The 23,780-nt window shown below is 34.3% G+C and overlaps 1 protein-coding gene across 1 annotated transcript; it reads left to right on the top strand.

The window, feature by feature from the left end:
* The first annotated feature begins 13,676 nt into the window (after positions 1 to 13,676).
* On the top strand, positions 13,677 to 16,052 carry LOC109150219 (zinc finger BED domain-containing protein RICESLEEPER 2-like). The gene is made up of 3 exons (XM_019298135.1): positions 13,677 to 15,777; positions 15,866 to 15,933; positions 16,029 to 16,052. Exons 1-3 carry the CDS (start codon positions 13,677 to 13,679, stop codon positions 16,050 to 16,052), a joined length of 2,193 nt encoding a protein of 730 aa, XP_019153680.1.
* Positions 16,053 to 23,780: the final 7,728 nt, after the last annotated feature.

Genomic DNA, 23,780 nt, shown 5'->3' with positions numbered 1-23,780 from the left:
TAAATTTTCTTACAAGTATATATTAAAAGGCTTTAAAATGTATGTCTTAAATAGGCTCAAAGCCTATTTAGGACCTACTTTGAAGCCTTTTTAAAAGCCTATTTATTAAACCCTTAAAAAAAAGGCTTTTAAAAACGCTTCAGGCCAGGCCAGGTCAACTGCAGGCTCATGCTTGAGCCTAAAAAAGCCTACATGCAGGCTTAGACCCAGACCTAGGCTTTAGATTTTCATAACATGCCTAGACCTAATTTTCTAAAGCCCGGCTCGGCTCGGCCTGTTTCCACCCTACCAACAGCAACCATCACACATTTTTTTGTAATTATCAACACCGGTGAACAAAACAAAAACCAAACTATACCGAATATCGAAATGCACATAAAATAACACCAAAATGCAAGAAACACACCTATTCGTCCCACACGTCAAATAACACAACATCACCAAAAGCGACGAAATTTTGTCTCTGCAGCGGGGTCCACCCAAAACATCATGCATAATTGGTCCTGTGAATCCAAATCATGTGCAAAGAAAAAATTCAGGCAAACATCTACCTTCTTCACATATTTTTGAACAACCATATGAGCATAAAAACTTCCAATATATGCCAACAAATCATGTTTCAAATTTTTAAAATCAACACTCGTCACATCAATGTTGGAATAAGACCCAACAAATTCTTTATACAGACGAAACGACTTAGCAGGACCAATGTTAGCCCTAACACAATTAACTACAAAATTTTGATGGCCAAGGTCCAAATAACGATTAACGCAAAAAGGGCTGAGCCACATCCAAGCACAAACAATGATTATTACGGTGCTTAATGAAATGAAAATACATAGCAACCATCTACACCCATCTTAAGGACAATCCTGGTCTGTCACCCCACCCTATTAGAAACACGCATCCGCTTTTGAGACAAATGCCCCACATCATAAGCCCTACCCTCAACAAATGAATCAACCAACGACTACTTAAAACCCTCACGAGAGCAAACCAGGCAGTTTAAACTAGAACACCCTCCCTATTTTTCTTCATTGTACTATGACGTACATCAAACCCAACAACAGATGCATAGTGTCGATAAAACGCAACACCATGCTTAAACCTCTCAAAACGTTAGCCGCTAAAAGGCCTAATAGCCTCGTCACACATTGACAACCAATACTTGTCCCACATGGAGAAACATCTTTAACACAACCTTAGAGAGAGACAGGTTCGCCTAAATGCACACAAAACAGAATAAAGAGTAAACTAAATGAAAACAAACCCCAAAAAAACTTCAAGAACGCACGGCCATAACCACCAAATGCACTGCTACACACTGTTGCACACAAAAACCTCACACCATGCATAAGCCTACCCCCGACCATCTGAAGTGCTAACAAAAACAAAAAGCGCAACCAAATGACAACTGTTAAGCACTCAAACGTGCAGACGAGCCGAATATACACACAAGCACACCAAAAATACACAATACGGTGTATACCGATGCACACTTCAGCATGGCAAAAAAAAAAAATATATCACAACAATCGCGTGTCGAGGACACAAAGCGTAGAAAAATAAACACTACTTTAATGGCTAACAAGCACAATAACAACTATCACAATTACACACAATGCATAAACCCACCCTGAACCATCCAAAGTGCTATCATGAAACAAATGCGCAACCAGACCACAACTACTAAGCACTCAAACGTGCAAATGAGCCGGATACACACACAAACATACCATAAATGCATAATGCAGTGTATAATGATGCCCACTTTAGCATGAAAAAACACACCACAATAATCACGTGGTGACGACACACAATAATCATGGCGGGCAAACATAGAAGCGACAATTAAAAAAAAAAAAAAAAAAAAAACCTACGCCAAACAACAAACAAATCATCATAACTAACAACAATAAATACAACCGGCTAAAAAAAACCTGGCAATTCCATACCAATAAACCACTCCACACCAACACAAAGACGAATGAACAGAAATCCCATGTCGAACAAACATTGAAGCAGGGAAAAGTGTTGCTATGAAGTCGAACACAAAAAGATTCGGATATGCAGCATGATTATGAGAATCATACCTTACCATAACTACTGATCCTAAAAACATGCATAACACCTCAAAATAATTAAAACTCTAATAGGAAAATAAAACCAAATTACTTAAAAACCCCCCACATAACCCATTACGTGCACACTTTAAAAAAAAAAAAAAAAAAAAAAAAACAACGAAAAAAATGCAACCATAATATCCATGGCTAGGATTAATCCACACTTCTCATGTGGAAAAGTGTCCACGTTTTGATCAATAATCTAATATATATATATATATATATATATATATATATATATATATATATATATATATATATATATATATATATATATATGTATATATATATATATATGTATGTATGTATGTATGTATGTATGTATGTATGTATGTATTGTTAGAAAATATGGAGTGTTTGATGATAGGGAAGTGAGGAAACAGGATCTTCAGGCGTGTGATCACTTTCCTATAAGCTTTAAATCTCCCTTATATAAAGCAACAAGGTTCAAGATTTAATCTTATGGGATACAAGAAGATGGTGAAATTCTTAAGTTGCTTTGTTTAAGAACTTCCTGTTGAAATGCAGTACTGTGAAATATCTCAATTTAATGCAAGTTTATTGCATGTATCTTTTTCAGACATTTCTCCATATATTTATAGATGTAAATATAGCAGTTTGGAGAAGTTACATGGAAGTTAATTATTTAAATTTAAAACTTAACTTCCATAAGATACATCTTATCTGATATATCAGGTATGGGAAATATATAATTGAATATTATATATATTCAAATCATATGGACCTTCATAGGTTCATGCACTGCATACAAAATAACAAAGTAAAATATATATTATATATTTATTAAAACATTGCATGTTTAACATGCAAAATAAATAGATAATATATATTAAAACATACATGCATGCAGTACACAAGCCAAAAGGTTGCATGAAATAAAACTACTTTCGTGGCTTTGGAAAATGAAACTAATTTCGTTATCTTCATTTGGCCGAAAGGAGCCAAATAGCCGAAACATCATTATCATGAAGGTTTCATTTGATTTCACATAGCCGAAAGGTTTCATATAGCCGAAACTTCATATAGCCGAAACTTCAACCATACGAAAACATATTTCCCATCTTACTTTCTACCAAACTAAAATAATATTTATAACTCCACAACTCCAAATATTATTTAAGCTTTTCATGGTAGTACATCTGAAACTTTAATTTCCATTACTATATAAATCTCTAACATTCCTCCTCCATTTATATAGTAAAAAATTAATACTGTACCAAGATAGATCCAAAACTCATGCATAAATGAAAGTGTCTTACAGATTGAACTTTCACATAGTATTATATGCTTTACATTAATTCGGATTGCAGTGATGGACGAACCTTGAATCACGCAATCTCTTTGAAAAAACGTAGATACAATACACACAAGCTTTACAGTTACTACAACTCAAGATAACTTGACACTATTAAAGGCCCTGTGTCCGTATCCATTCATAAGCATTTCCAAGCTAAACCCAAACTTGTTGAAGCGGCCACACTTCATGCTCACATAGGTTGATCTTTTATTTCATGCCCTGCATCAAGCATTTTTTCAAAAGATCAATTAAGAGTAAAACTCATCCCTACTACAATGCAGACCAAGTACTGACCTTAGGGATACTTTTTAATATAGTACTTGCCGCCAATAAATGAAGTAATCATCTACATTGAACTCAAGGCCTAACGTGATAACTTAGGCGTGAGTTGAGCTTTCCTTCATCTCTTGACTAACAACGGGTTTCAAACCTATCCCTTCCGATGTCCTTAAAACCATGTCCCTTGCCAAGGCTTTTGTAAACGGATCCGCTAAATTGAACCGGGATCGTACAAAGTCTAGTGCTACAACACCATTACTTAAGAGCTCTTTCACATAGCTATGTCGCAAGCCTATGTGTCTTGACTTGCCATTATAAACACTGTTATATGCTTTGGCCAGTGTAGTAGCGCTGTCGCAATGTACTAAAACAGGTGACATCGGTTTTGGCCAAACTGGAATTTCAAGAATTAAATTCCTTATCCAATCAGCTTCTTTGCATGCTGCTGCCAATGCAATAAATTCAGATGCCATAGTTGAGTCTGAAATACAACTTTGCTTTTTAGAAGCCCAGGAGATAGCACCTCCTCCAAGCAGAAATACCCATCCACTAGTTGAGGAATAATCTTCCTGATTAGATATCCAACTAGCATCAGAATATCCTTCAAGGATGGAAATATCTTTTGAATATTTTAAACCATAATTAATGGTCTTATTCAGATATTTTAAAATTCTTTTTAATGCCATCCAATGTACTGCACTAGGATTACTAGTGTATCTACTCAGTTTCCCTACTGCAAAAGCAATATCAGGCCGAGTACTTGTCATTGCATACATAAGGCATCCTATCACTTTAGAATACTCCAATTGTAAGACCGGATCACCTTCATTAGGAATTAACTTCAATGAAGGATCCATTGGAGTAGAAACTGGGGAACCACTAAAGTGATTAAATCTTTTTAACACTTTCTCAATGTAATGAGATTGTGTTAAACTTACACCATCCTGAAGTTTAATTATTCTTATTCCAAGAATAACTTCTGCTTCTCCTAAATCTTTCATGGAGAAACTGGAACTAAGAAAATCCTTAGTTTCCTTAACTTTTTCCAAATCAGTACCAAAAATCAACATGTCATCTACATATAAGCAAATAATAACCCATTGTCCTTGGTTATTAAATTTGCTGTAGATGCATTTATCTGACTGATTTATTCTATACCCATTAGCTAGCACCACTTGATCAAACCAATCATGCCATTGCTTAGGGGCTTGTTTTAAGCCATAAAGTGACTTAATCAATTTGCAAACTTTACTTCCTTGGCCTGCAACCACGAAACCTTCTGGTTGCTTCATGTAAACCTCCTCCTCCAATTCACCATTTAAGAATGCAGTCTTAACATCCATTTGGTGAACCACTAGATTGTGTATAGCCGAAATGGCAATTAACAATCTAATAGTAGCAATTCTTGCTACTAGAGCATAAGTGTCAAAGAAGTCAACTCCTTCTTTCTGCTTAAAGCCCTGTGCGACAAGTCTGGCTTTAAATTTATCAATGGTACCATCAACTTTCATTTTCTTTTTGAAAATCCACTTGCAGCCTATTGGTTTACAACCATTTGGTGGATTAGTTAAAATCCACATATTATTCCCCATTATAGAATCCATCTCATCATTTATTGCTTCTTTCCAGAAAGCAACATCTTGAGAATTCATGGCTTCCTCAAAAGTATTAGGATCATCCTCTATATTAAAATAATATAGATTTTTAGTCTATGTAGACTCCCTTGATCCTTCTATCAAGTACATTTGGAAATCTAGTCCAAATGTTTTTTCCTTTCTTGTTCTTTTACTTTTTCTAAGCTCAGGTTCCTGTGAACTTGCATGATCATGAATTTGATCATCAACTTTGGTCCCACTAGAACTAGGAATTAAATCCTTAGTTCTATTTATTGATGAAAAACGATTTTCATCAAAGATAGCATCCCGGGACTCTATTACGGTATGAACCGAAATAGTCATTTGGTTCTATAACATAGAACCTGTATGCTTTGCTGTGTTCTGCATATCCTATAAAAATACAGTCTATGCCTTTTTCTCCCAGAGCCTTCCGTTTAGGTTCCGACAACCGTACTACGGCCCTGCAACCCCAAACTTTCAAATAATTTAAGTTTGGTTTTCTTTTGTGCCAAAGTTCATAGGGAGTTACCCTATTTCTTTTGTTAGGAACTCTGTTGAGAATATAACATGCAGTTAGCATGGCTTCTCCCCAGAAACCTTCACTCAGACCGGAAATTGATAACATGCAGTTTACCATTTCTTTGAGTACTCTATTTTTCCTTTCTGCTACACCATTTTGTTGTGGTGTATAAGGAGCTGTGGTCTCATGAATGATACCAACAGATTGGAAAAATAATGGGTCATAATATTCACCACCTCTGTCAGTACGTAATATTTTTACTAACTGACCAGTTTGCAATTCCACCTCCAATTTAAATACTTTAAATTTTTCTAAGGCTTCATCCTTAGAGTGCAGGAGGTACACATAGCATAATCTTGAATAGTCATCAATGAATGTGACTATATATTTTTTATTTCCTAAAGATGGGGTGCTATGAAAATCACACAAATCACTGTGAATTAATTCAAGTAAAATTGAATTCCTTTTTATACTAGGAAAAGGATTCCTAGTTATTTTATTTAACATGCATGCACTGCATTGTTCCATATTCAGATCAAAGGATGGAATTAATCCATCTTTATCCATCTCACATACACGTTTATAGTTTACATGACATAAACGGAAATGCCATAATGAAGATGTGCAAACTGAATACACAGAACCAACAATATTATTAATATTCAACTTAAACATATTGTTTGATAGAAATCCTTGGCCTACAAAGATACCGGCCTTGGATAAAATAAATCTATCTGCTTCAAAAACAAGTTTAAAACCACACTTGTTTAATACAATGCCAGAAACTAAATTTTTTCTAACATCTGGAGCATGATACACATCTGTGAGTGTCAACTTCTTTCCTGAAGTAAGTAACAACTCAACTTGTCCAATGCCTTTGACTTTCACCATGGAATCATTTCCCATGTACAGGCTTGGACCATCATTCAGACTTTTATAAATCTTATAAAGATTTATATCCTTGCAGACATGTCTGGTTGCCCCAATGTCAACCCACCACGAGTCATCAGTCTGCATGACACAAATTTCAGATATCATAGCAATGAAATTTTCAGTTCTATCAGAAACAAGATTAATTATTTTACCTTGTTTCCATTGGCCACTTCCCTGGCCATGATCACCAGAATTTTTACCTTTCATTTGTGTCTTTCTTTTCTTCCAGATTTCACAGTCTTTTTTAAAGTGTGGACCGTTGCACACCCAGCATGATACAAATGCCTTTCCTTTTCCTTTCTTCTTAAACTTTGAAGAATTTGTGGCCTTTCCTGGCTTCCCTTTTCCTTTACGGTTCCCACTTGATTTGCCTTCATCAACATAGTTGATGACAGAACCTGAAGCCCCGGTGACTTTTGCATTGCCTGCATTCTTACTTTCCTGCAGTCTGATTCCCTCCTCAACCCGAAGGTCGACCCCCAACTGTTCCATGGTAAGAGCTTCCTTTTTATGCTTTAAGGTACGTTGTACCTTTTTCCAAGAAGGGGGCAACTTATCAATGATACTGGCTATGGCAATGGAATCATCCATATGCATATCATGTTGCCTCATTTGCCCAAGTATCCTGACAATCTCATGGAATTGTTCCATGACCGGACGATTGTCCACCATTTTATAATCATTGAATTCACTTACCAGGAATTTCTTACTGGAGGCATCCTCAGATATGTACTTTGCTTCAAGTACATCCCAGAGGTCCTTTGAGGATTCCTCATACTGATAAATATCAAAGAAGGTGTCAGACATACCGTTTAGAATATGGCCGCGGTAAGCAAGGTCATCATTCTCCCATTTGAATCTCCGGCGAGTAGCCTCAAGAGTCTCATCCTCGCGTTCCTCCGGCTTTGGGGTACTTAGTACGTATGCCACGTTCAGAGCCGCAAGGAGGAACTTCATCTTCTTCTGCCACCTACGGAAGCCCACGCCATCAAACTGCTCCAACTTAGGGAAGTTGGTTGCAAAGTCAAGAAGTCCAGAACTCATCCTTCCTCAGAAACAGATCTTTAAAGCTTATAGATTGTTAGAAAATATGGAGTGTTTGATGATAGGGAAGTGAGGAAACGTGATCTTCAGGCGTGTGATCACTTTCCTATAAGCTTTAAATCTCCCTTATATAAAGCAACAAGGTTCAAGATTTAATCTTATGGGATACAAGAAGATGATGAAATTCTTAAGTTGCTTTGTTTAAGAACTTCCTGTTGAAATGCAGTACTGTGAAATATCTCAGTTTAATGCAAGTTTATTGCATGTATCTTTTTCAGACATTTCTCTATATATTTATAGATGTAAATATAGCAGTTTGGAGAAGTTACATGGAAGTTAATTATTTAAATTTAAAACTTAACTTCCATAAGATACATCTTATCTGATATATCAGGCATGGAAATATATAATTGAATATTATATATATTCATATCATATGGACCTTCATAGGTTCATGCACTGCATACAAAATAACAAAGTAAAATATATATTATATATTTATTAAAACATTGCATGTTTAACATGCAAAATAAATAGATAATATGTATTAAAACATACATGCATGCAGTACACAAGCCAAAAGGCTGCGTGAAATAAAACTACTTTCGTGGCTTTGGAAAATGAAACTAATTTCGTTATCTTCATTTGGCCGAAAGGAGCCAAATAGCCGAAACATCATTATCATGAAGGTTTCATTTGATTTCACATAGCCGAAAGGTTTCATATAGCCGAAACTTCATATAGCCGAAACTTCAACCATACGAAAACATATTTCTCATCTTACTTTCTACCAAACTAAAATAATATTTATAACTCCACAACTCCAAATATTATTTAAGCTTTTCATGGTAGTACATCTGAAACTTTAATTTCCATTACTATATAAATCTCTAACATGTATGTATGTGTATGTGTATGTGTATGTGTATGTGTATGTGTATGTATATGTATATGTATATGTATATATATATATATATATATATATATATATATATATATATATATATATATATATATATATATATATATATATATGGAAGGATTTAGGTGCAGGTGATGGCTTTCCGTGTGGTTGTGCGATTGACGCACCTTAAACATTAACATGGCGCACCTTAAGTACACAACCCATGCGCACCTAAAGCTTTAGGCCTACGCACCTTAAGTACACCAATCACGCACCTTAAGAACACAAATCACGCACCTAAGGTTTTAAAATGGCGCACCTTAAGTTTCAACAAGTCACACACCTTAAGCATACAAATCACGCACCTTAAGAAGGAAACTCGCGTACCTTAAGTACATAAACCTCGCACCTTAAGAACACAACTATGCACCTAAGGTTTTAAATTGGTGCACCTTAAGTTTCAAAACTCACGCACCATAAGCATACAAATTAGGCACCTTAAGAAGAAAACAACGCACCTTAAGTACACAAACCTCGCACCTTAACAATCGCACAACCACACCCGAGAAGGCCAACCGCACGAGAACCCATTTCTATACTAAAATCATCAACCATTAATTAAGGGAATAGTTGATCCAAGTATCAAAGACAAATAAAGAATAACAATGATAAGAAAGGAAAAAGGAATACGAACTAGGATTAAGTCTATGTAATGAAACCAAATCGGGAATCAGATAAAAAGTCAATTGGCTTGATAATGAATGCCTTATAATTGGGAGGAACCATCCTCAATGTCATTCCACAATCTTAGAGCAGTTAAGGACATTCTCATGACTCATAAGCGGCTAAGATGCATTTCACCAAACACCTTGATCTTGACATCTCATTGTCCTCTTTTTTCAAAGGCGAAATAATGTTAATTAACCCCTTAAGTTTAGATTAAGTAATCACTTCCTAACTAGAACTTAATCACGTTAATCAACATCATCAAAGCCAAGTGTCATCTCCCTTACTCAACCAATTCAACGTCACATCTCCCTGAATCTAATCTACATCCCGATCTCTCTTAAAAGGCCATTACTGACTCATAATCACAAAGGAAATAACAAGGAATTCAAGATCAGTGTATCAATCCATAACAAGCATCAATTAGTAAATCAAGTATAGAAAACAAATAAGGAAATTGCAATGAATAAAATTCAAATTGACTTATCTAGTTGATGAAAGTAAAACCAATATGTAATCCTTGTTCCATAATAAAAAGGAAACTGAAACTAACTAGGACTTTGAATTGAGATTGCAATGTAATTGAAATTGAGATTGAAAATTAAATTCTAGGGTTCTAAAGAAATTGGAAGTTGAATTTTACTAGAGAGTAACTAACTAATGTCTAAGAATCTAATGAAAAAGGAACTCCCAAATAAAATCTAACTCTCCCTATTTATATTCTCAGGAAGCTGCTACTTCACGAGGCCTTCTCACGTGTAATGGCGTCTCGTGACATCCTTGACCACCTTGATGAAGTTTTCTTCATGCCACCTTGTCACATGTGATGATTTTGGATATTTATAGAGTAAATGATTGAATATATTAATTTAGACATGTCTACTGGAAGCATAAATAATATTTTGATATTGTGGACCATATGAGAATAATGATTGTGGAAGTTACAAAAAACTCCAATAACTCTCTTCATTAATCTAGTTGTTAAGAGAGTTGAAGAAGAGATGTTTGATGATGAGTATAAAATAATCGTCCATCAATTGCCAACACATCCTGGTTATGAGTGTATTTTTCTCTTGACTAAGTAACTGCAGTACTTACGAAAGAATTTTTTCCTAGACAAAAACTTCAAGTTACTACATTGGCAAAATTTTTAGAAAAGCAACCTAAATAGTTTTACATTCTTCTTGAATCTCAAAAGTTCTAATTTGTTTACCCTTATTTCTTGCTAAGGGAAATTAGGAACTTTTAGGATAGTGTGTCTTAAATGCCTGAAGTTTGTGATCAAGTATTCCCTTTGTTTTCTGGTTCTCAGGTTCCTTTTACTAGACCAAGTGTTTTTCTAACATATGATAGCTTGTGGTAGCAAAAATCACTTCTTTGAAGTTTCCATCACGAGCTCAAGCTACGTGTAACAGAGCCTCGTGATATTAAAGAAGACCATTCTTAAGTTTTCCTCACAAGCTGCAGTTACATGTAATGCATGTAATGCCTTTTCGTGATGACATCATTTTAGCTTTCCTCTTATTTTGCTCCTTGTTCTCCATTTTGCCCTTGGATTTGTCCTTTTTTCATACAAAACAATAATGCTTCCATAAGCCTCTCTTTACATACTTTATGATATAATTGGCCGTTTAAAACACAATTAAAGCAATAGTAACCAAAAATTGACCAATAAATGCATAAGAAAATTAGAACAATTAAACATTATACATACATATGTGTGTGTGTTGTATGTACTTGGTTTTGTTTTTGAGGGCCTATAGAAATGCTATGGTAGCAATATAGAAATATAGACTACACAATGGAAAAAATTCATAGATGGGAATTGTTTGATTCTACACCATGCACTAGTTGTAAGTGGGATTAATCATGATATATAGTGTGTTAGATTTTGATTAATAAAAAAAATAGCATGTAAAACTAAATGTCCCTAACAAGAAGTGGCCAATTTTGAATTTTGTACAATAGTCATAGAATAAGTTTTTGCCATCACACATATTTCATAAAATAGTCATCATTTGAAGAAGAATATTGCTACTTGATACATGATATCCAACAAAATTACTAAAATCGAAACTGAATTTGTTTTTTTTTTTTTAAATGAGACGCGCATTTTTAATAAAACGACGTCGTTTTTGCATCCGTATGCACCATGCATGGTGCATACGGATGCACAATATAATTTGCTCATCTTGTGCCCTAATTATTATTATTATTATTATTATTATTATTATTATTATTATTATTATTATTATTATTATTATTATATATATATATATATATATATATATATATATATATAATATTAGGAAAAAAACTTCCTTTTTATTCTTCATTCCCTATTTATATATTATTATGTATTATGTATTACGGAATGTTATGGAGATTAAGTTGGGGCGGCATGTTGAGAAAAGGAAACACAATTCCTTTTTTCAATTCCTTCTCCCAATTATGGCAAATTATGCCGTGCATCCGTGTGCACTATGCATGATGTACACGAATACAAAAATGACGTTATTTTGACTCAAAATGCGAGTCTCACTTAAAAAAAAAAAAAAAAAAAATCAGTTATGAAATTATGGATGTGTAGTTATGCAATTATGAATTTATAGTTATGAAGTTATGGATGTGTAATTATGCATGGTGTAGCTATGCAATTCTAGATTTATAGTTATGAAGTTATGGATGTATAGTTATGCAATTCTGGATGTATAGTTATGAAGTTATGGATGTGTAGTTATAAAGTTATGGATGTGTATTTATGCAATTCTGGATTTATAGTTATGAAGTTATGAAATTTTTTTTTTAAAGTCAACATCAAAACGATGTCGTTTTTGTATTTGTGTGCACCATGCATGGTGCACACGGATGCACAGCATAACGCTCCCCCAATTATATATAGGGGTGTGCAAAACCGACAAACCCGTCGGGTCAACCCGACCCATTCGGGTAAAACCACCCTGTCGAACCGAACCGGAGCCCGACATAATAGAACCGAACCAGACCGGCAATTTGAACGGTTTATTGAAGTCGGTTTGGGTCTCGTGTATGCTTACCCGAACCGTCCGACTACCCGATGTAGCCTAGGGTTAGAATGGATGTGTATTAAACGGCGTCGTGTCCCTCGTTTATATATACGCTCCTTTGTACGCTGCGCAGCCTTGAGTCTCAGTCTCTCATAGACCATTCTCTGATTTCTCTCTCGACTCTCAACCTAGGGTTTCTCAGTTCTCCCGTTCTCTCAACTCTCAGCTCTCAATCTTTGAGAGTTGAGACTGAGAATCTCCGATTCTCCGGTGGAAGCCTTTTCTCTGAGTTCTCTCAAGTCTCAAATCTCTATCTCTGAGATTTCTGATAGTCCGGTAGAAGTCCTTTCTCTGATTCTCTCTTCGATATTCTCTGGGGTCTCACCGTCTTAGGCTCTCAGCTGTTCTGGTGTTCTCTTTGACTCTTTGTGAGACTGTGGTGGAAGCTGTGTGGTGGAGGCTTTGTTCGGTTGTTGACTGACTCACTTGTGGACAGCTGGAGGCCTGGACGTTGCTTGAACTCTTGAAGGCCCTTGTTCTCAGGGTAATTTGTGTGAGAAAAGAAGTAAATCTCCAACCTTACTTATGATTTGTCATTTGTGATTCTTGTGAACTTGTTAGTTGTGATAATGTGATATATTATGAATATATGAAACTGTTATGATTTGTGACTCTGTTGTCTTTCTTGTTTATGGATTGAGGAACCTTAAATATTATGATATTTATTGCCTGTGAAATGTGGAAGCTATATGACACTATGACAGTATAGTGGTTGTCTTTGATAGTTTGAATGTTTGATGAAATGTGGAAGCTATATATATATTGCCTAACTGCCTATGTGTTGTGACTGTTGTCCATACTCCATAGTCCATATGATGAGCATTCAGAGATGAGACATGACAGTATAGTGGTTGTCTTTGATACTTTGAATGTTTGATGAAATGTGGAAGCTATATATATTGCCTAACTGCCTGTGTTGTGACTGTTGTCCATAGTCCATAGATGATTAGCATTCAGAGATGAGAGTCTTTTTGATGTCTTTGTCTCTTTGATAGTTTGAATGTTTGATGAATGCCTAATGGAAATATGGAGTTGGAAATATGTTAAGTGTTAAATGTTAATATGTTATGTGTATTATGATTTCCTATCTCCTACTATGTGTACTGATTATGTTCCACAGTTTATAGATGGACAATATCAGTATACCTAGTTCTGGTTGTGAACCTCCCAATTCTTCTTCTCAAGGAGCAACAGCAGTGGAAGCCCAAACTGTTGACACAATTACTCAACAGACTGTGCTCCCTACTGCTGCAGTTCCTGCAAAGAAAAGGAAAGTGGTTGAATCCAGATCAAGAGTTTGGGATCATTTTGTAAAGATTACTGATAGTAGTAATGTTACTGTTGAAGCAAAGTGTATCTACTGTGCAAAAGTGTATCAATGTCAATCAAAAAAACATGGTACTACATCTTTAAGGAACCACATGGTTAGCTGTATGAAAAACCCTCACTCTAAAGATACTAGGCAGTCCCTTCTAACATTTCAAGCTGTTGCTACTAGTGATGCATCTGAACCAACTGTGGGAGAGTTGGGGACTTGGGTATTTAATCAGGAAACCATTAGGAGAGCCTTGGTAGAAATGATTATCATAGATGAACTTCCCTTTATATTTGTTGAGGGGCAAGGGTTTAGGAGGTTCATTGCAGTGGCTTGTCCTAGGTTTAAAATTCTATCTAGGTGGACAATCAGTAGGGATATCAATGTCATTTATGAAGAAGAAAAATTGAACTTGAAGTGCTTGTTTAGGGGAAACACTCAAAGAGTCAGTATTACAACTGACTCTTGGACATCTATTCAGAGGATAAACTATATGGTTGTAACTGCACATTTTATAGATGAGGAGTGGAAGCTGCATAAAAAAATTATCTCTTTTGTCCCTGTTACATCACATAAGGGTGAGTATATTGCAAAAGCACTTGAAAGTTGTTTGATAGAGTGGGGGCTTAGGAATGTTTTTACTGTGACAGTAGATAATGCTTCATCAAATGATGTTGCACTTGGTTTTTTAAAAAGGAAAGTGTTGTCATGGGGATCATCTACTGTGAAGAGTAAATATCTTCACATGAGATGCATTGCTCATATTCTGAACTTGGTGGTACAAGATGGTCTAAAACAATGTGATATTGCTGTTAAGAGGGTTAGGGAGGTTGTTAGATATGTCAGAAGTTCTCCTTCAAGGTTGAAGAAGTTTAGGGACTTGGCAGAGTATAGTGGAATTGAGCAAAAAACATCCTTGTGTCTTGATGTGCCAACAAGGTGGAATTCCACATATTTGATGTTACAATCTGCTTTGATCTACCAGAAAGTATTTGATGACTATGAATACAGTGATAACTCTTTCAAATCTGATCTGGGTGATTCTATTCCTACTTCTCTGGATTGGGAGTCAGTGAACAACTTGGTTAAGCTGTTGAAATGTTTCTATGAGATGACTATCAGAATTTCAGGGTCACTATATGTGACAGCTAACACATTTTTCTCTGAAATTTCTTACCTGTATTGTATCTTGAATGAAATGGTGGAAGCTGATGGGGCTGTGAAACTAATGGGGGCTAACATGAAAGCAAAATTTGAAAAATATTGGGGTGATATTGACAAAATGAATTATATGATTTTCTTTGCAAACATTTTAGATCCCAGGGACAAGTTAGAATATATGCCAACTCAATTAGTTCATATGTATGGTGAGCAAAAAGGAAAAGATTACCTTGACAAATTGTTGGCTGGTTTGAATGAATTGTATGATGATTATGCTGTGAGTTATAGCCCATCTGTTGTCCCAGCTTCTGGTTCTGGTTCTGTAGCATCTGTTAATCCTAATGTTGAGTCTGTTTCTGCCCCTGTTGGGAGGCCACAACATCTATTGAAGGCCCAAATTAAGAAACAAAGAATGGAAACTGGTGGGAGGAAAAAAACTGAGTTGGAATATTATTTGAGTGAGGCAATAACTGAAGATGAAGGATCATTTGATATACTGCGATGGTGGAAGGTCAATTCTGCAAGGTTTCCTATCCTTTCAAAGATTGCTAGGGATATCTTAGCTATTCCTATCTCAACTGTTGCCTCAGAATCTGCCTTTAGTACATCTGGGAGGGTTTTAGATCCTTTTAGGAGTTCTTTAACTCCTAAAATTGTGGAAGCCTTGGTATGTACCCAGGATTGGCTTAGGCTGCCAAATACCCCCATTTCAATTGAAGAAAATCTAGAAGAATTAGAAAGATTTGAGAAAGGTAAAATAATGTATTATTTCAATCATTCAATTTAAGTGTTCATTCAATTGAATTCTAACAAGCTTCTTCTTCTTTGATTTAATTGCAGAATTTAGTGTTGATGGTGGAAGTGCATCTGGTGGGAGGACTTGTGGAACTACACTACCAACTATTCCTGTAATGGTCTTCTCCAATCTCTATACTTTATATCATATATTAATATCTTAATCTTGTATTCAACTATTCTACTGACTTTATATTCTAATGTTAAGGCAATGAAACTTGGTGAGTGGTGACTTTAAGTTGCTTCCCTTGATGAGTAAGTAAAGGCTTGGTAACTTACTAACTTGTAAGAGTAAGTAAGGTTGCTGCCTTTTGCAGTTTTGCATTACTGTTAATCTGTAATTATGTTAATGTCTTCACATGAGTTTTTGATATATTTTGGCAAATTGGCAATGATGAAAGCTTCCACCAAAGATCTGAAATAAGGATTAAGCTGGTATGTTGCTCAATGTTCACTTGTTGAACATTTGAAGCAATTTGCCCTTAATCCATACATTGATATGGACAAATATGCTTACTGAGCCCTTAATATTATTGACTTATTGTTTTTTTAATTGTTTAGTTGTTTCACTTGTTTCAGTTGTTTGTTTCCTTTACTAAATTGCACTAAGTTTTAACAGGAAGAAGAATAGCAGTCTAGAACACTACTACACTAGGAGTATTACAGATTTACAGATTTAGTTTAGGAATCAAGATTCAGGAATCAGGATGGCTTTTTGTGATCAGGAATGAGGAATCAACATGGCTTATTGTGATCAGGAATCAAGAATTCAACATAGCTTTTTGTGAATTTGTAAATCTGTAATTCTGGTTTTTTTGTGAAGTGTAATCTGTCAAACTGTAAATCATTAACTTTTTATGGTTTTAAGGTTTTTTGTATGGCATTAAGGCATTTTGTCTTGAATTGAATTGGTTTACATTTTTAGTTTTATTACTCTAAGTTAGAACATTTTATCTCTTATATCAATTTAGCATTACCCGAACACGAGTCGGATATCCGACCAACCCGACCGAACCCGAAAACATAAGAACCCGAAAGATAATATAAATAAAATGAAAGGTTCGGTTATACAATTCCCAAACCGAAATCCGCACGGTTTAGGCAAACCACACCCCGAACCGAACCGAACCGTCCGATGCACACCCCTAATTATATATATGTGTTGTATTCGGCAGAGAGAAGGGAAGACAGCAGCAGCGCAAGAACGGCAAAGAGTAGTGAAAATAAAATCAATTTTCTTTTGCTTTTGCGGCAGTTTGTGTTCGGCAGCATCTTGTCACATGTTTGGTGGTTTGCTCTGAGGTTTGTCAACTTCTTGGGTGTTTTTTCATCATCAGCTTATTTGCTTCAGACATCTTTTGGATATTCTTCTAATATTTGTATCTTTTTTTACCTTGCTTGTAGTGGTTGAGTATTTTAAATACAAGTTAGTATTTTCCTTTTTAGGTCTGTGGAATAGAAGTCTTTGGCCTAGAGTTGTTGTATTTGAAGATTTTTGGATGTTTGGCTCGTGTGGTAGTTATAATGAAATATTTTATTGGTGGTGGTCTATATGGTTTTTCCCGTGATTTTAGAATTTTCCACATAAATCTTATTGGACATTTATTTTTGAGCTATTGTGTTATCTCATATTTGTGCACTGTATTACTCTTATGATTTTCATTATATTGTCGGGGATTTTTCTCAACAATTTCTTACTCCTATAAAAACCAGGCAAACTTTTCTTGGATTAATTTGAACTAGCCTTCCGATCTAGATCAGAAGGATAGATGATCTTTGGACTAAAACTATATTTACTTATTTTGATTATTATTATTGGAGCATTTAGACTTCAACCACCTCCTAATTCATGTAGTCTATTTCAAGTTTTCTTTTTGACATGCAACAACATCAACAATCAACAATCAACAATATAATAATAATGAAAAACAAGTTAAAATTAAGTTAATCATTCAATTAATTCAGGTTAAATAAAATTTCAAATCAAATTAATCAAAAACCAAAATTCATAAAATTATATAATTAATAAGTTAACTAATTTAGTTATGAATCAATTAATCAAATTTATTGAATTCAGGCAATTAGTTGAGTTAATACCAAATCTTGAACACCTGTAGCATGAAGGCTTGATCCAACTAGAGGACATCAAAAAGGCTTGATTCAAGTCCGAGCTCGCGTGCGCCGACACCCGCGGGCATGAATGTCGTCCGGAAATGGGCTGGTCTTGCGGGCTAAGTTATGCCTAACTTCGGTAGAGATGTACTCTCGTGTTGCCTGGTCCGTGTGCTCTCGTGTGAACCTACACCCCAACGGGGCCTTGCGGGCTAAGTTATGCCTAACTTCGGTAGAGATGTACTCTCGTGTTGCCTGGTCCGTGTGCTCTCGTGTGAACCTACACCCCAACGGTCTTAAACCCGAAAGTTCAACCTGTTGAACAGATTAAACTCATCTGTTACGGAATTAATACTGTTTTAATTCCAATTTTAAATTCTGAGTTTAATCCTACTTAGTGATGACCGTTACAGGTGTTATACAATTGGTTTAATACCAATTAAAGACCATGTTGAATGCTATCCCTTCCAACATCCCTATATAAAGAGAGGTAGAGCAGTAGCATTTTTACACAGTGAGAAACGAGGAATTCCAGTACAGTTTTCAGCTTCAAAACTTCTGCTTCTACTCTCTTCTTTATCCAGCAGTGTTCTTGCTCTTGCTTTGTTTGCCGGGTTCCTTGTTTAGGTGCTTAAACAAGGAATCGAAGCACGTTTTATCATGGGAAACCTAGGCTACAACGCTCCTAGCACTTGTGGGAGGTAGCAAATAAGGTTTTAAGGAAAAGAACTTCGTGTTCGAACTCGTGCTAAACCTATACCCAAACACTCAACCTTTTCCTTCTTAGTTTTTCTGTTTTCCCATATCATTTTAATCTTTTCGTAGGATTATTATTTTTGAGAATTTCTGCAACCATATTACCCAACAAATTCATAATTTTTATACTGTAGATTCATAACATCTATATTGTAGATTTATAATTTCTATACTGTAGATTCATAATTTCTATATTGTGAAGACGAAATAATGTGATTGCGAAGAGAGAAACGTCGTTAACAACAAATGAAAAACAAAATTATAAATCTACAGCATAGAAATTATGGATCTATTCATTTGTTCATCATGCGTATGATGAACACATTTCCACAGCATAATTTGCGAAATGTAACTGCAGCACCGATAAGGACAAAGAATATTTTGTTCTTATTACGTCATTACAACTCGTGACTTCAACCAATGATTTCTACATATTTCCAGTCTAATAAATCAAGGCGGGGTATGGGGCAAACTCTCAGCCATATTAGTCTTACAATTGACTTTGTAATTATAAAATTTTAAATTCAACGTTTTTGTATAAGATGTTTATTCTCAATTTATAAATTTTAAAAGAATAACTGTGAATTTATTTTTAAATAAAAAAAAAAACTAAAATTGACAATAACTTGCATAATTATTTTAACCTCTTAATCATGACTGTAGTATGAATTTAGTCTCTTAATTTATAATTTTATTATGATTTTTTGGTATTATAATAATCATTTTAACTCCAATTCAACTATCTTCAATCAAATTTTATTTTTAAAAACTTCTCCTTTAATGCATGTTACTTTATTCACTAGAGAAGAATTCAAAACAAAAACCAAAATCATTTTTATTTAAACATTATAATATAAGAATTTTTTTTTAATATATAATACTGTGAATTATAATACAATTTTCTACGTACTTTAAATTAAAGCACAAATTACAACTTTACAAAACATATGATATTGTAACTTTATTGTAATATTTTCTTAGGGGCGTTTGGTTGGAGGGAATTACAATTCTATTCTCTCTTAATTCCCACATAATTCCGAAGGCAAGCAAATTCTTTCGTTTGGTTGGAGGAAATTGCAATTCCGCAGAATTGAAATTCCCTCATTTTCATGGAAAATATTAGAATCCCATGTGCCCCTTGGTATTTCAATTCCATGGATTTTAGGAAGAATAAAAAGTAACTTTGAGACAAAATTACCCCTCTATATTTTTAACCTAAAATTGATGTTTGACATTTCTTTTGATTATAACGTGTTTCTTCTTCTACTCTTAACAGAGAACATCAATTAGTAGGCCAATTCCAATCAAATATGTTTTCTCGAAACTCCTTTATCTATTTTATTGTTTTCATTATGCAATTCTAGGGTTCATTTATACAACGTTTTACATAAATTTTCAAAAGCAAAATTTGAATTTGGTCATTTAGGATTAATAATAATAATAATAATAATAATAATAATAATAATAATAATAATAATAATAATAATAATAATAATAAGTATGGCCATGTTTTCAAAAATAAATAAATAAATAAATAAGTATGGGCATTTCAAACTTTATACTACTTATTACATTTCAATCCACATGTATACCAAATATTAGAATTGGGAAAAATGACGCTTTTGGCCCCTCAATTGTTTTTACTTTTGGAAATTTAGCCCCTATTAATTGATTTGAACAAACATAACCCTTTAATTGTTCATAATGTAGCATATTTGGTCCCTCATGTTATATATTTAGAATTGAATTAAAAATATTTTTTATTATAAATAAATACATAAATTTAAAAATAGTGTTAGGCATGTCTAACTGGCGCCAATGTATCTATTCCCATTCCCACTTCTCTGCAATATCTGCTCACAAGGAAGAGGTTCCTCTCGCGCTGCTGCTGGTGAGCCTCCCTCACTTTAAGAGGTTCCTCTCGCGCTGCTGCTGGTGAGACTTGATCTCTGATCATTCTTCCAAACTTTCACCTCTATGACCAGTTGGCATTATTAACTTTTTTGACATTATCCCCAAATAACCTTTGATAATGTTGGTCTAACGGGGCATTTGGTTGGAAAAAAGGAATTTAGGGAGAAAGGAATTGTAATTTGGTGGGAAAATAATAAAGTGAAATAAAGTAAGAATTTAAGTTACGTTGTTTGGTAGGGAGAAATAGAATTACACTGAAATAAACGCCATGTTAGAGTAATATTTTCCTTAATTGTATGGCTTGTATCAACTTTTCTATTCACAATATCCAATGCAACCAAATCACATCACATGACGTGTAATTGTACCGGGTTGTCTAGTACATAAGATATTAGTCTATTAATATTTTTTTACTTATTTTTAAATTTTATTTTTTGTGTTTAATAGAACTTTTAGTTTAGTTTCTAAATATATATATTTTGTATATTAATACTAAATTTAATATTATGAAAAATTAAATTAAAAAAAAACTTCAATCAAGTCTCATTAATCGAACCAGACACATAAAATGAGACGGATAGAGTATTTATTTTCACATTTGGCCACCCAACTACTAATTTTGTCATATTTGATACACAATTATACTTTTGTTGTCACATTTGATCTTGTCGACCAAAGCTCTGGCAACTATTCACCAGAACTAAATACATAATAATATTACTAAAATTTACTTTTGTAATAACCCCAAATGAGAAAAGAAATTAAATGTAATTTTTTTCTCATATGGGGCTATAATAAGTGAAAATGTATCTATCTATATATATATATATATATATATATATATATATATATACACACTAATGGCCAAATAGTTTGTAGCTTAATGACGCTTCTGTGATTCTTCCAAATAAAAGGTCACATATGCTTTTTGTGCTTCAATATGTTGAGAAAATGTATGGACATATATTACATTGTAATAGAGTCAGTAGTACTCAAATAAATATACACTAATATTTTACAAAAATTTACCTTCTCAACAACCTTGGATGAGAGAAAATGTATAGTTTTTGTCAAGTGATTTGCCTGAGATTTGACTGGTAAGACCAAATGTTACAACAAATCATACTTGTATATCAAATGTAACAAAATTAATAGTTAGAGACAAAATATAAAAGAGTAAGGCCCTGTTTGGTAAAATATTAGTCTATCAGTAAAAATTTTTGACTTATTTGATCATTATTAATTGTTTGATTTTGGTTAAAAAATTAACCCCAAAATGCTAAAATTCAAAAAGTTGTTCAAAGCAACTTTTTCAATTAACGTTTTTGAGAAAAGAAATTATACTAAATAGCTATCAGCTAACAGCTAATTTACCAAACACATTTTTACAATCATCCAATGTTATCAACTAGTTATACCCTATAATTAACTCAATCAGCTAACAGGCATTTACCAACAGGGCCTAAGTCTTATGTGAGACTGCTTCACATGAATGGCGTAACACTTTTAAATAATATTGTAATATTTTTTATACATTTATAAAAAGTATTACATGTAGTGAGATGATCTCACGCAAGACTTACTGTAAAAAATAAATAATAGTCCAAACACCAAAAGTAGCAATAGTTTAATATAAACGACCTCGATACCTCATACCTCTCCTAGGGATGGCAATTTCAATCCGACCCGTGGATATCCACCCGAATCCACCCCGCATGGATCGGGTTTTTTTGGATGATGGTGGGTGGTGGGTCGGGGGTGGGTCTTAAAAAAGAAAACCCGCGGTGGGTCGGGTTGGATTTGGGTTCTATGTACAAGACCCGCCTAGAACCCCACCCGACCCACCATGTGTGCGTGTGTATATATATAATAGTAAAATAAATACTAGTATGTAGTTATTTATAATAGTTTATATAACTCCGTGTATCTTTTTACTATTTTTTATATCAAAACTACTAAGTTTATTTTTAAAAATTAACAATTTAGTTATTATATTTAAATATTTCCATTATTTATGTTTTAGTATCACTAATGGATTTTATTTTTTTATTATGTGTAAATAATTTAAATATTATTTTTTGAAAAACATAATAAGATGATAAGTGGTGGGTACCCGTAATGGGCACCCGCACTCGGTGGGGGTGGGGGTGGGTTCTGAAAAAATCCACTCGATGCGGGTTGGAGGTGGGGGTGGGTGGAGAAAATATAAGGTGAGTCGGGTGATGGATGTAGCCCTCCCCGACCCACACCCGACCCATTGCCATCCCTAACCTCTCCACATCATATATTCATATATAGAAACTCCAAATATAGTGTTAAGAGTAATACAACTTTTTTTGTATGACAAACATTCTTTTTATTGTAGCAAAATGTTTATTAGTAATCACGGGCTTTGTACTGTGTGTAGTAGACAAACAAATCTTGTGACAAAAAACCACATGCTGCCCTCCTCTATATATGTGAAAGCCTACCCAGGATCTTGTCATCTTTACAAACTATAAAAATTGGTCAAAGATCCTGAGTCAGCACTTTTGTATGACTAAAAAACCATTTACTCCGTATTTGATTACTCTTAGGTTGTTTTTAATTAATTAAATAATTCCCCTTACCTTAATCACAAACGTTAACACTTATGGCAGCATGTGAATCCATTTTCTAAAAACGAATTAATTTTCCCATTCAACTTTTCATGTTTTGCTAGGATTGAAGTCACATTATTGGATCACTTTTATCGAATTTCTTTAGTTAAAACTTTACTTTTGAAGTGGTGAACTACTCCAATCATTCTATTTGTAGTTCATCCAAATGACCATTTGGAAAGTCATTAATAAGATGAATTGTCTTGATTTGTTGTTAAAACTGTAAATTGTTTTAACGACCTTAATTGCAATTCATCTAAATGGCCTTTTGAAAAGCAATTGCTTCGATTTGTTGTTGAAGCCTTAAACTGTTCCAATCACTCTAACTATGATTCATCGAAATGATCCTCCAAAAAACAAGTAATGAGATAAATTGGCTCGATTTACTACAAAGTGGTAAGCTGTTCCAATCACTCAAATTGCAATTCATCCAAATGACCATCTGAAAAGCCATTAATGAGATGCATTGCCTCGATTTATTCTTGAAGTGGTAAACTGTTCCAATCACTCCAACCACAGTTCATCCAAATGACTCTCCA

This window comes from Ipomoea nil, unplaced genomic scaffold (assembly GCF_001879475.1).
Source record: "Ipomoea nil cultivar Tokyo-kokei standard unplaced genomic scaffold, Asagao_1.1 scaffold2219, whole genome shotgun sequence".
NCBI lineage: Eukaryota > Viridiplantae > Streptophyta > Magnoliopsida > Solanales > Convolvulaceae > Ipomoea > Ipomoea nil.
This window is presented reverse-complemented; position numbering and strand designations above follow the sequence as displayed.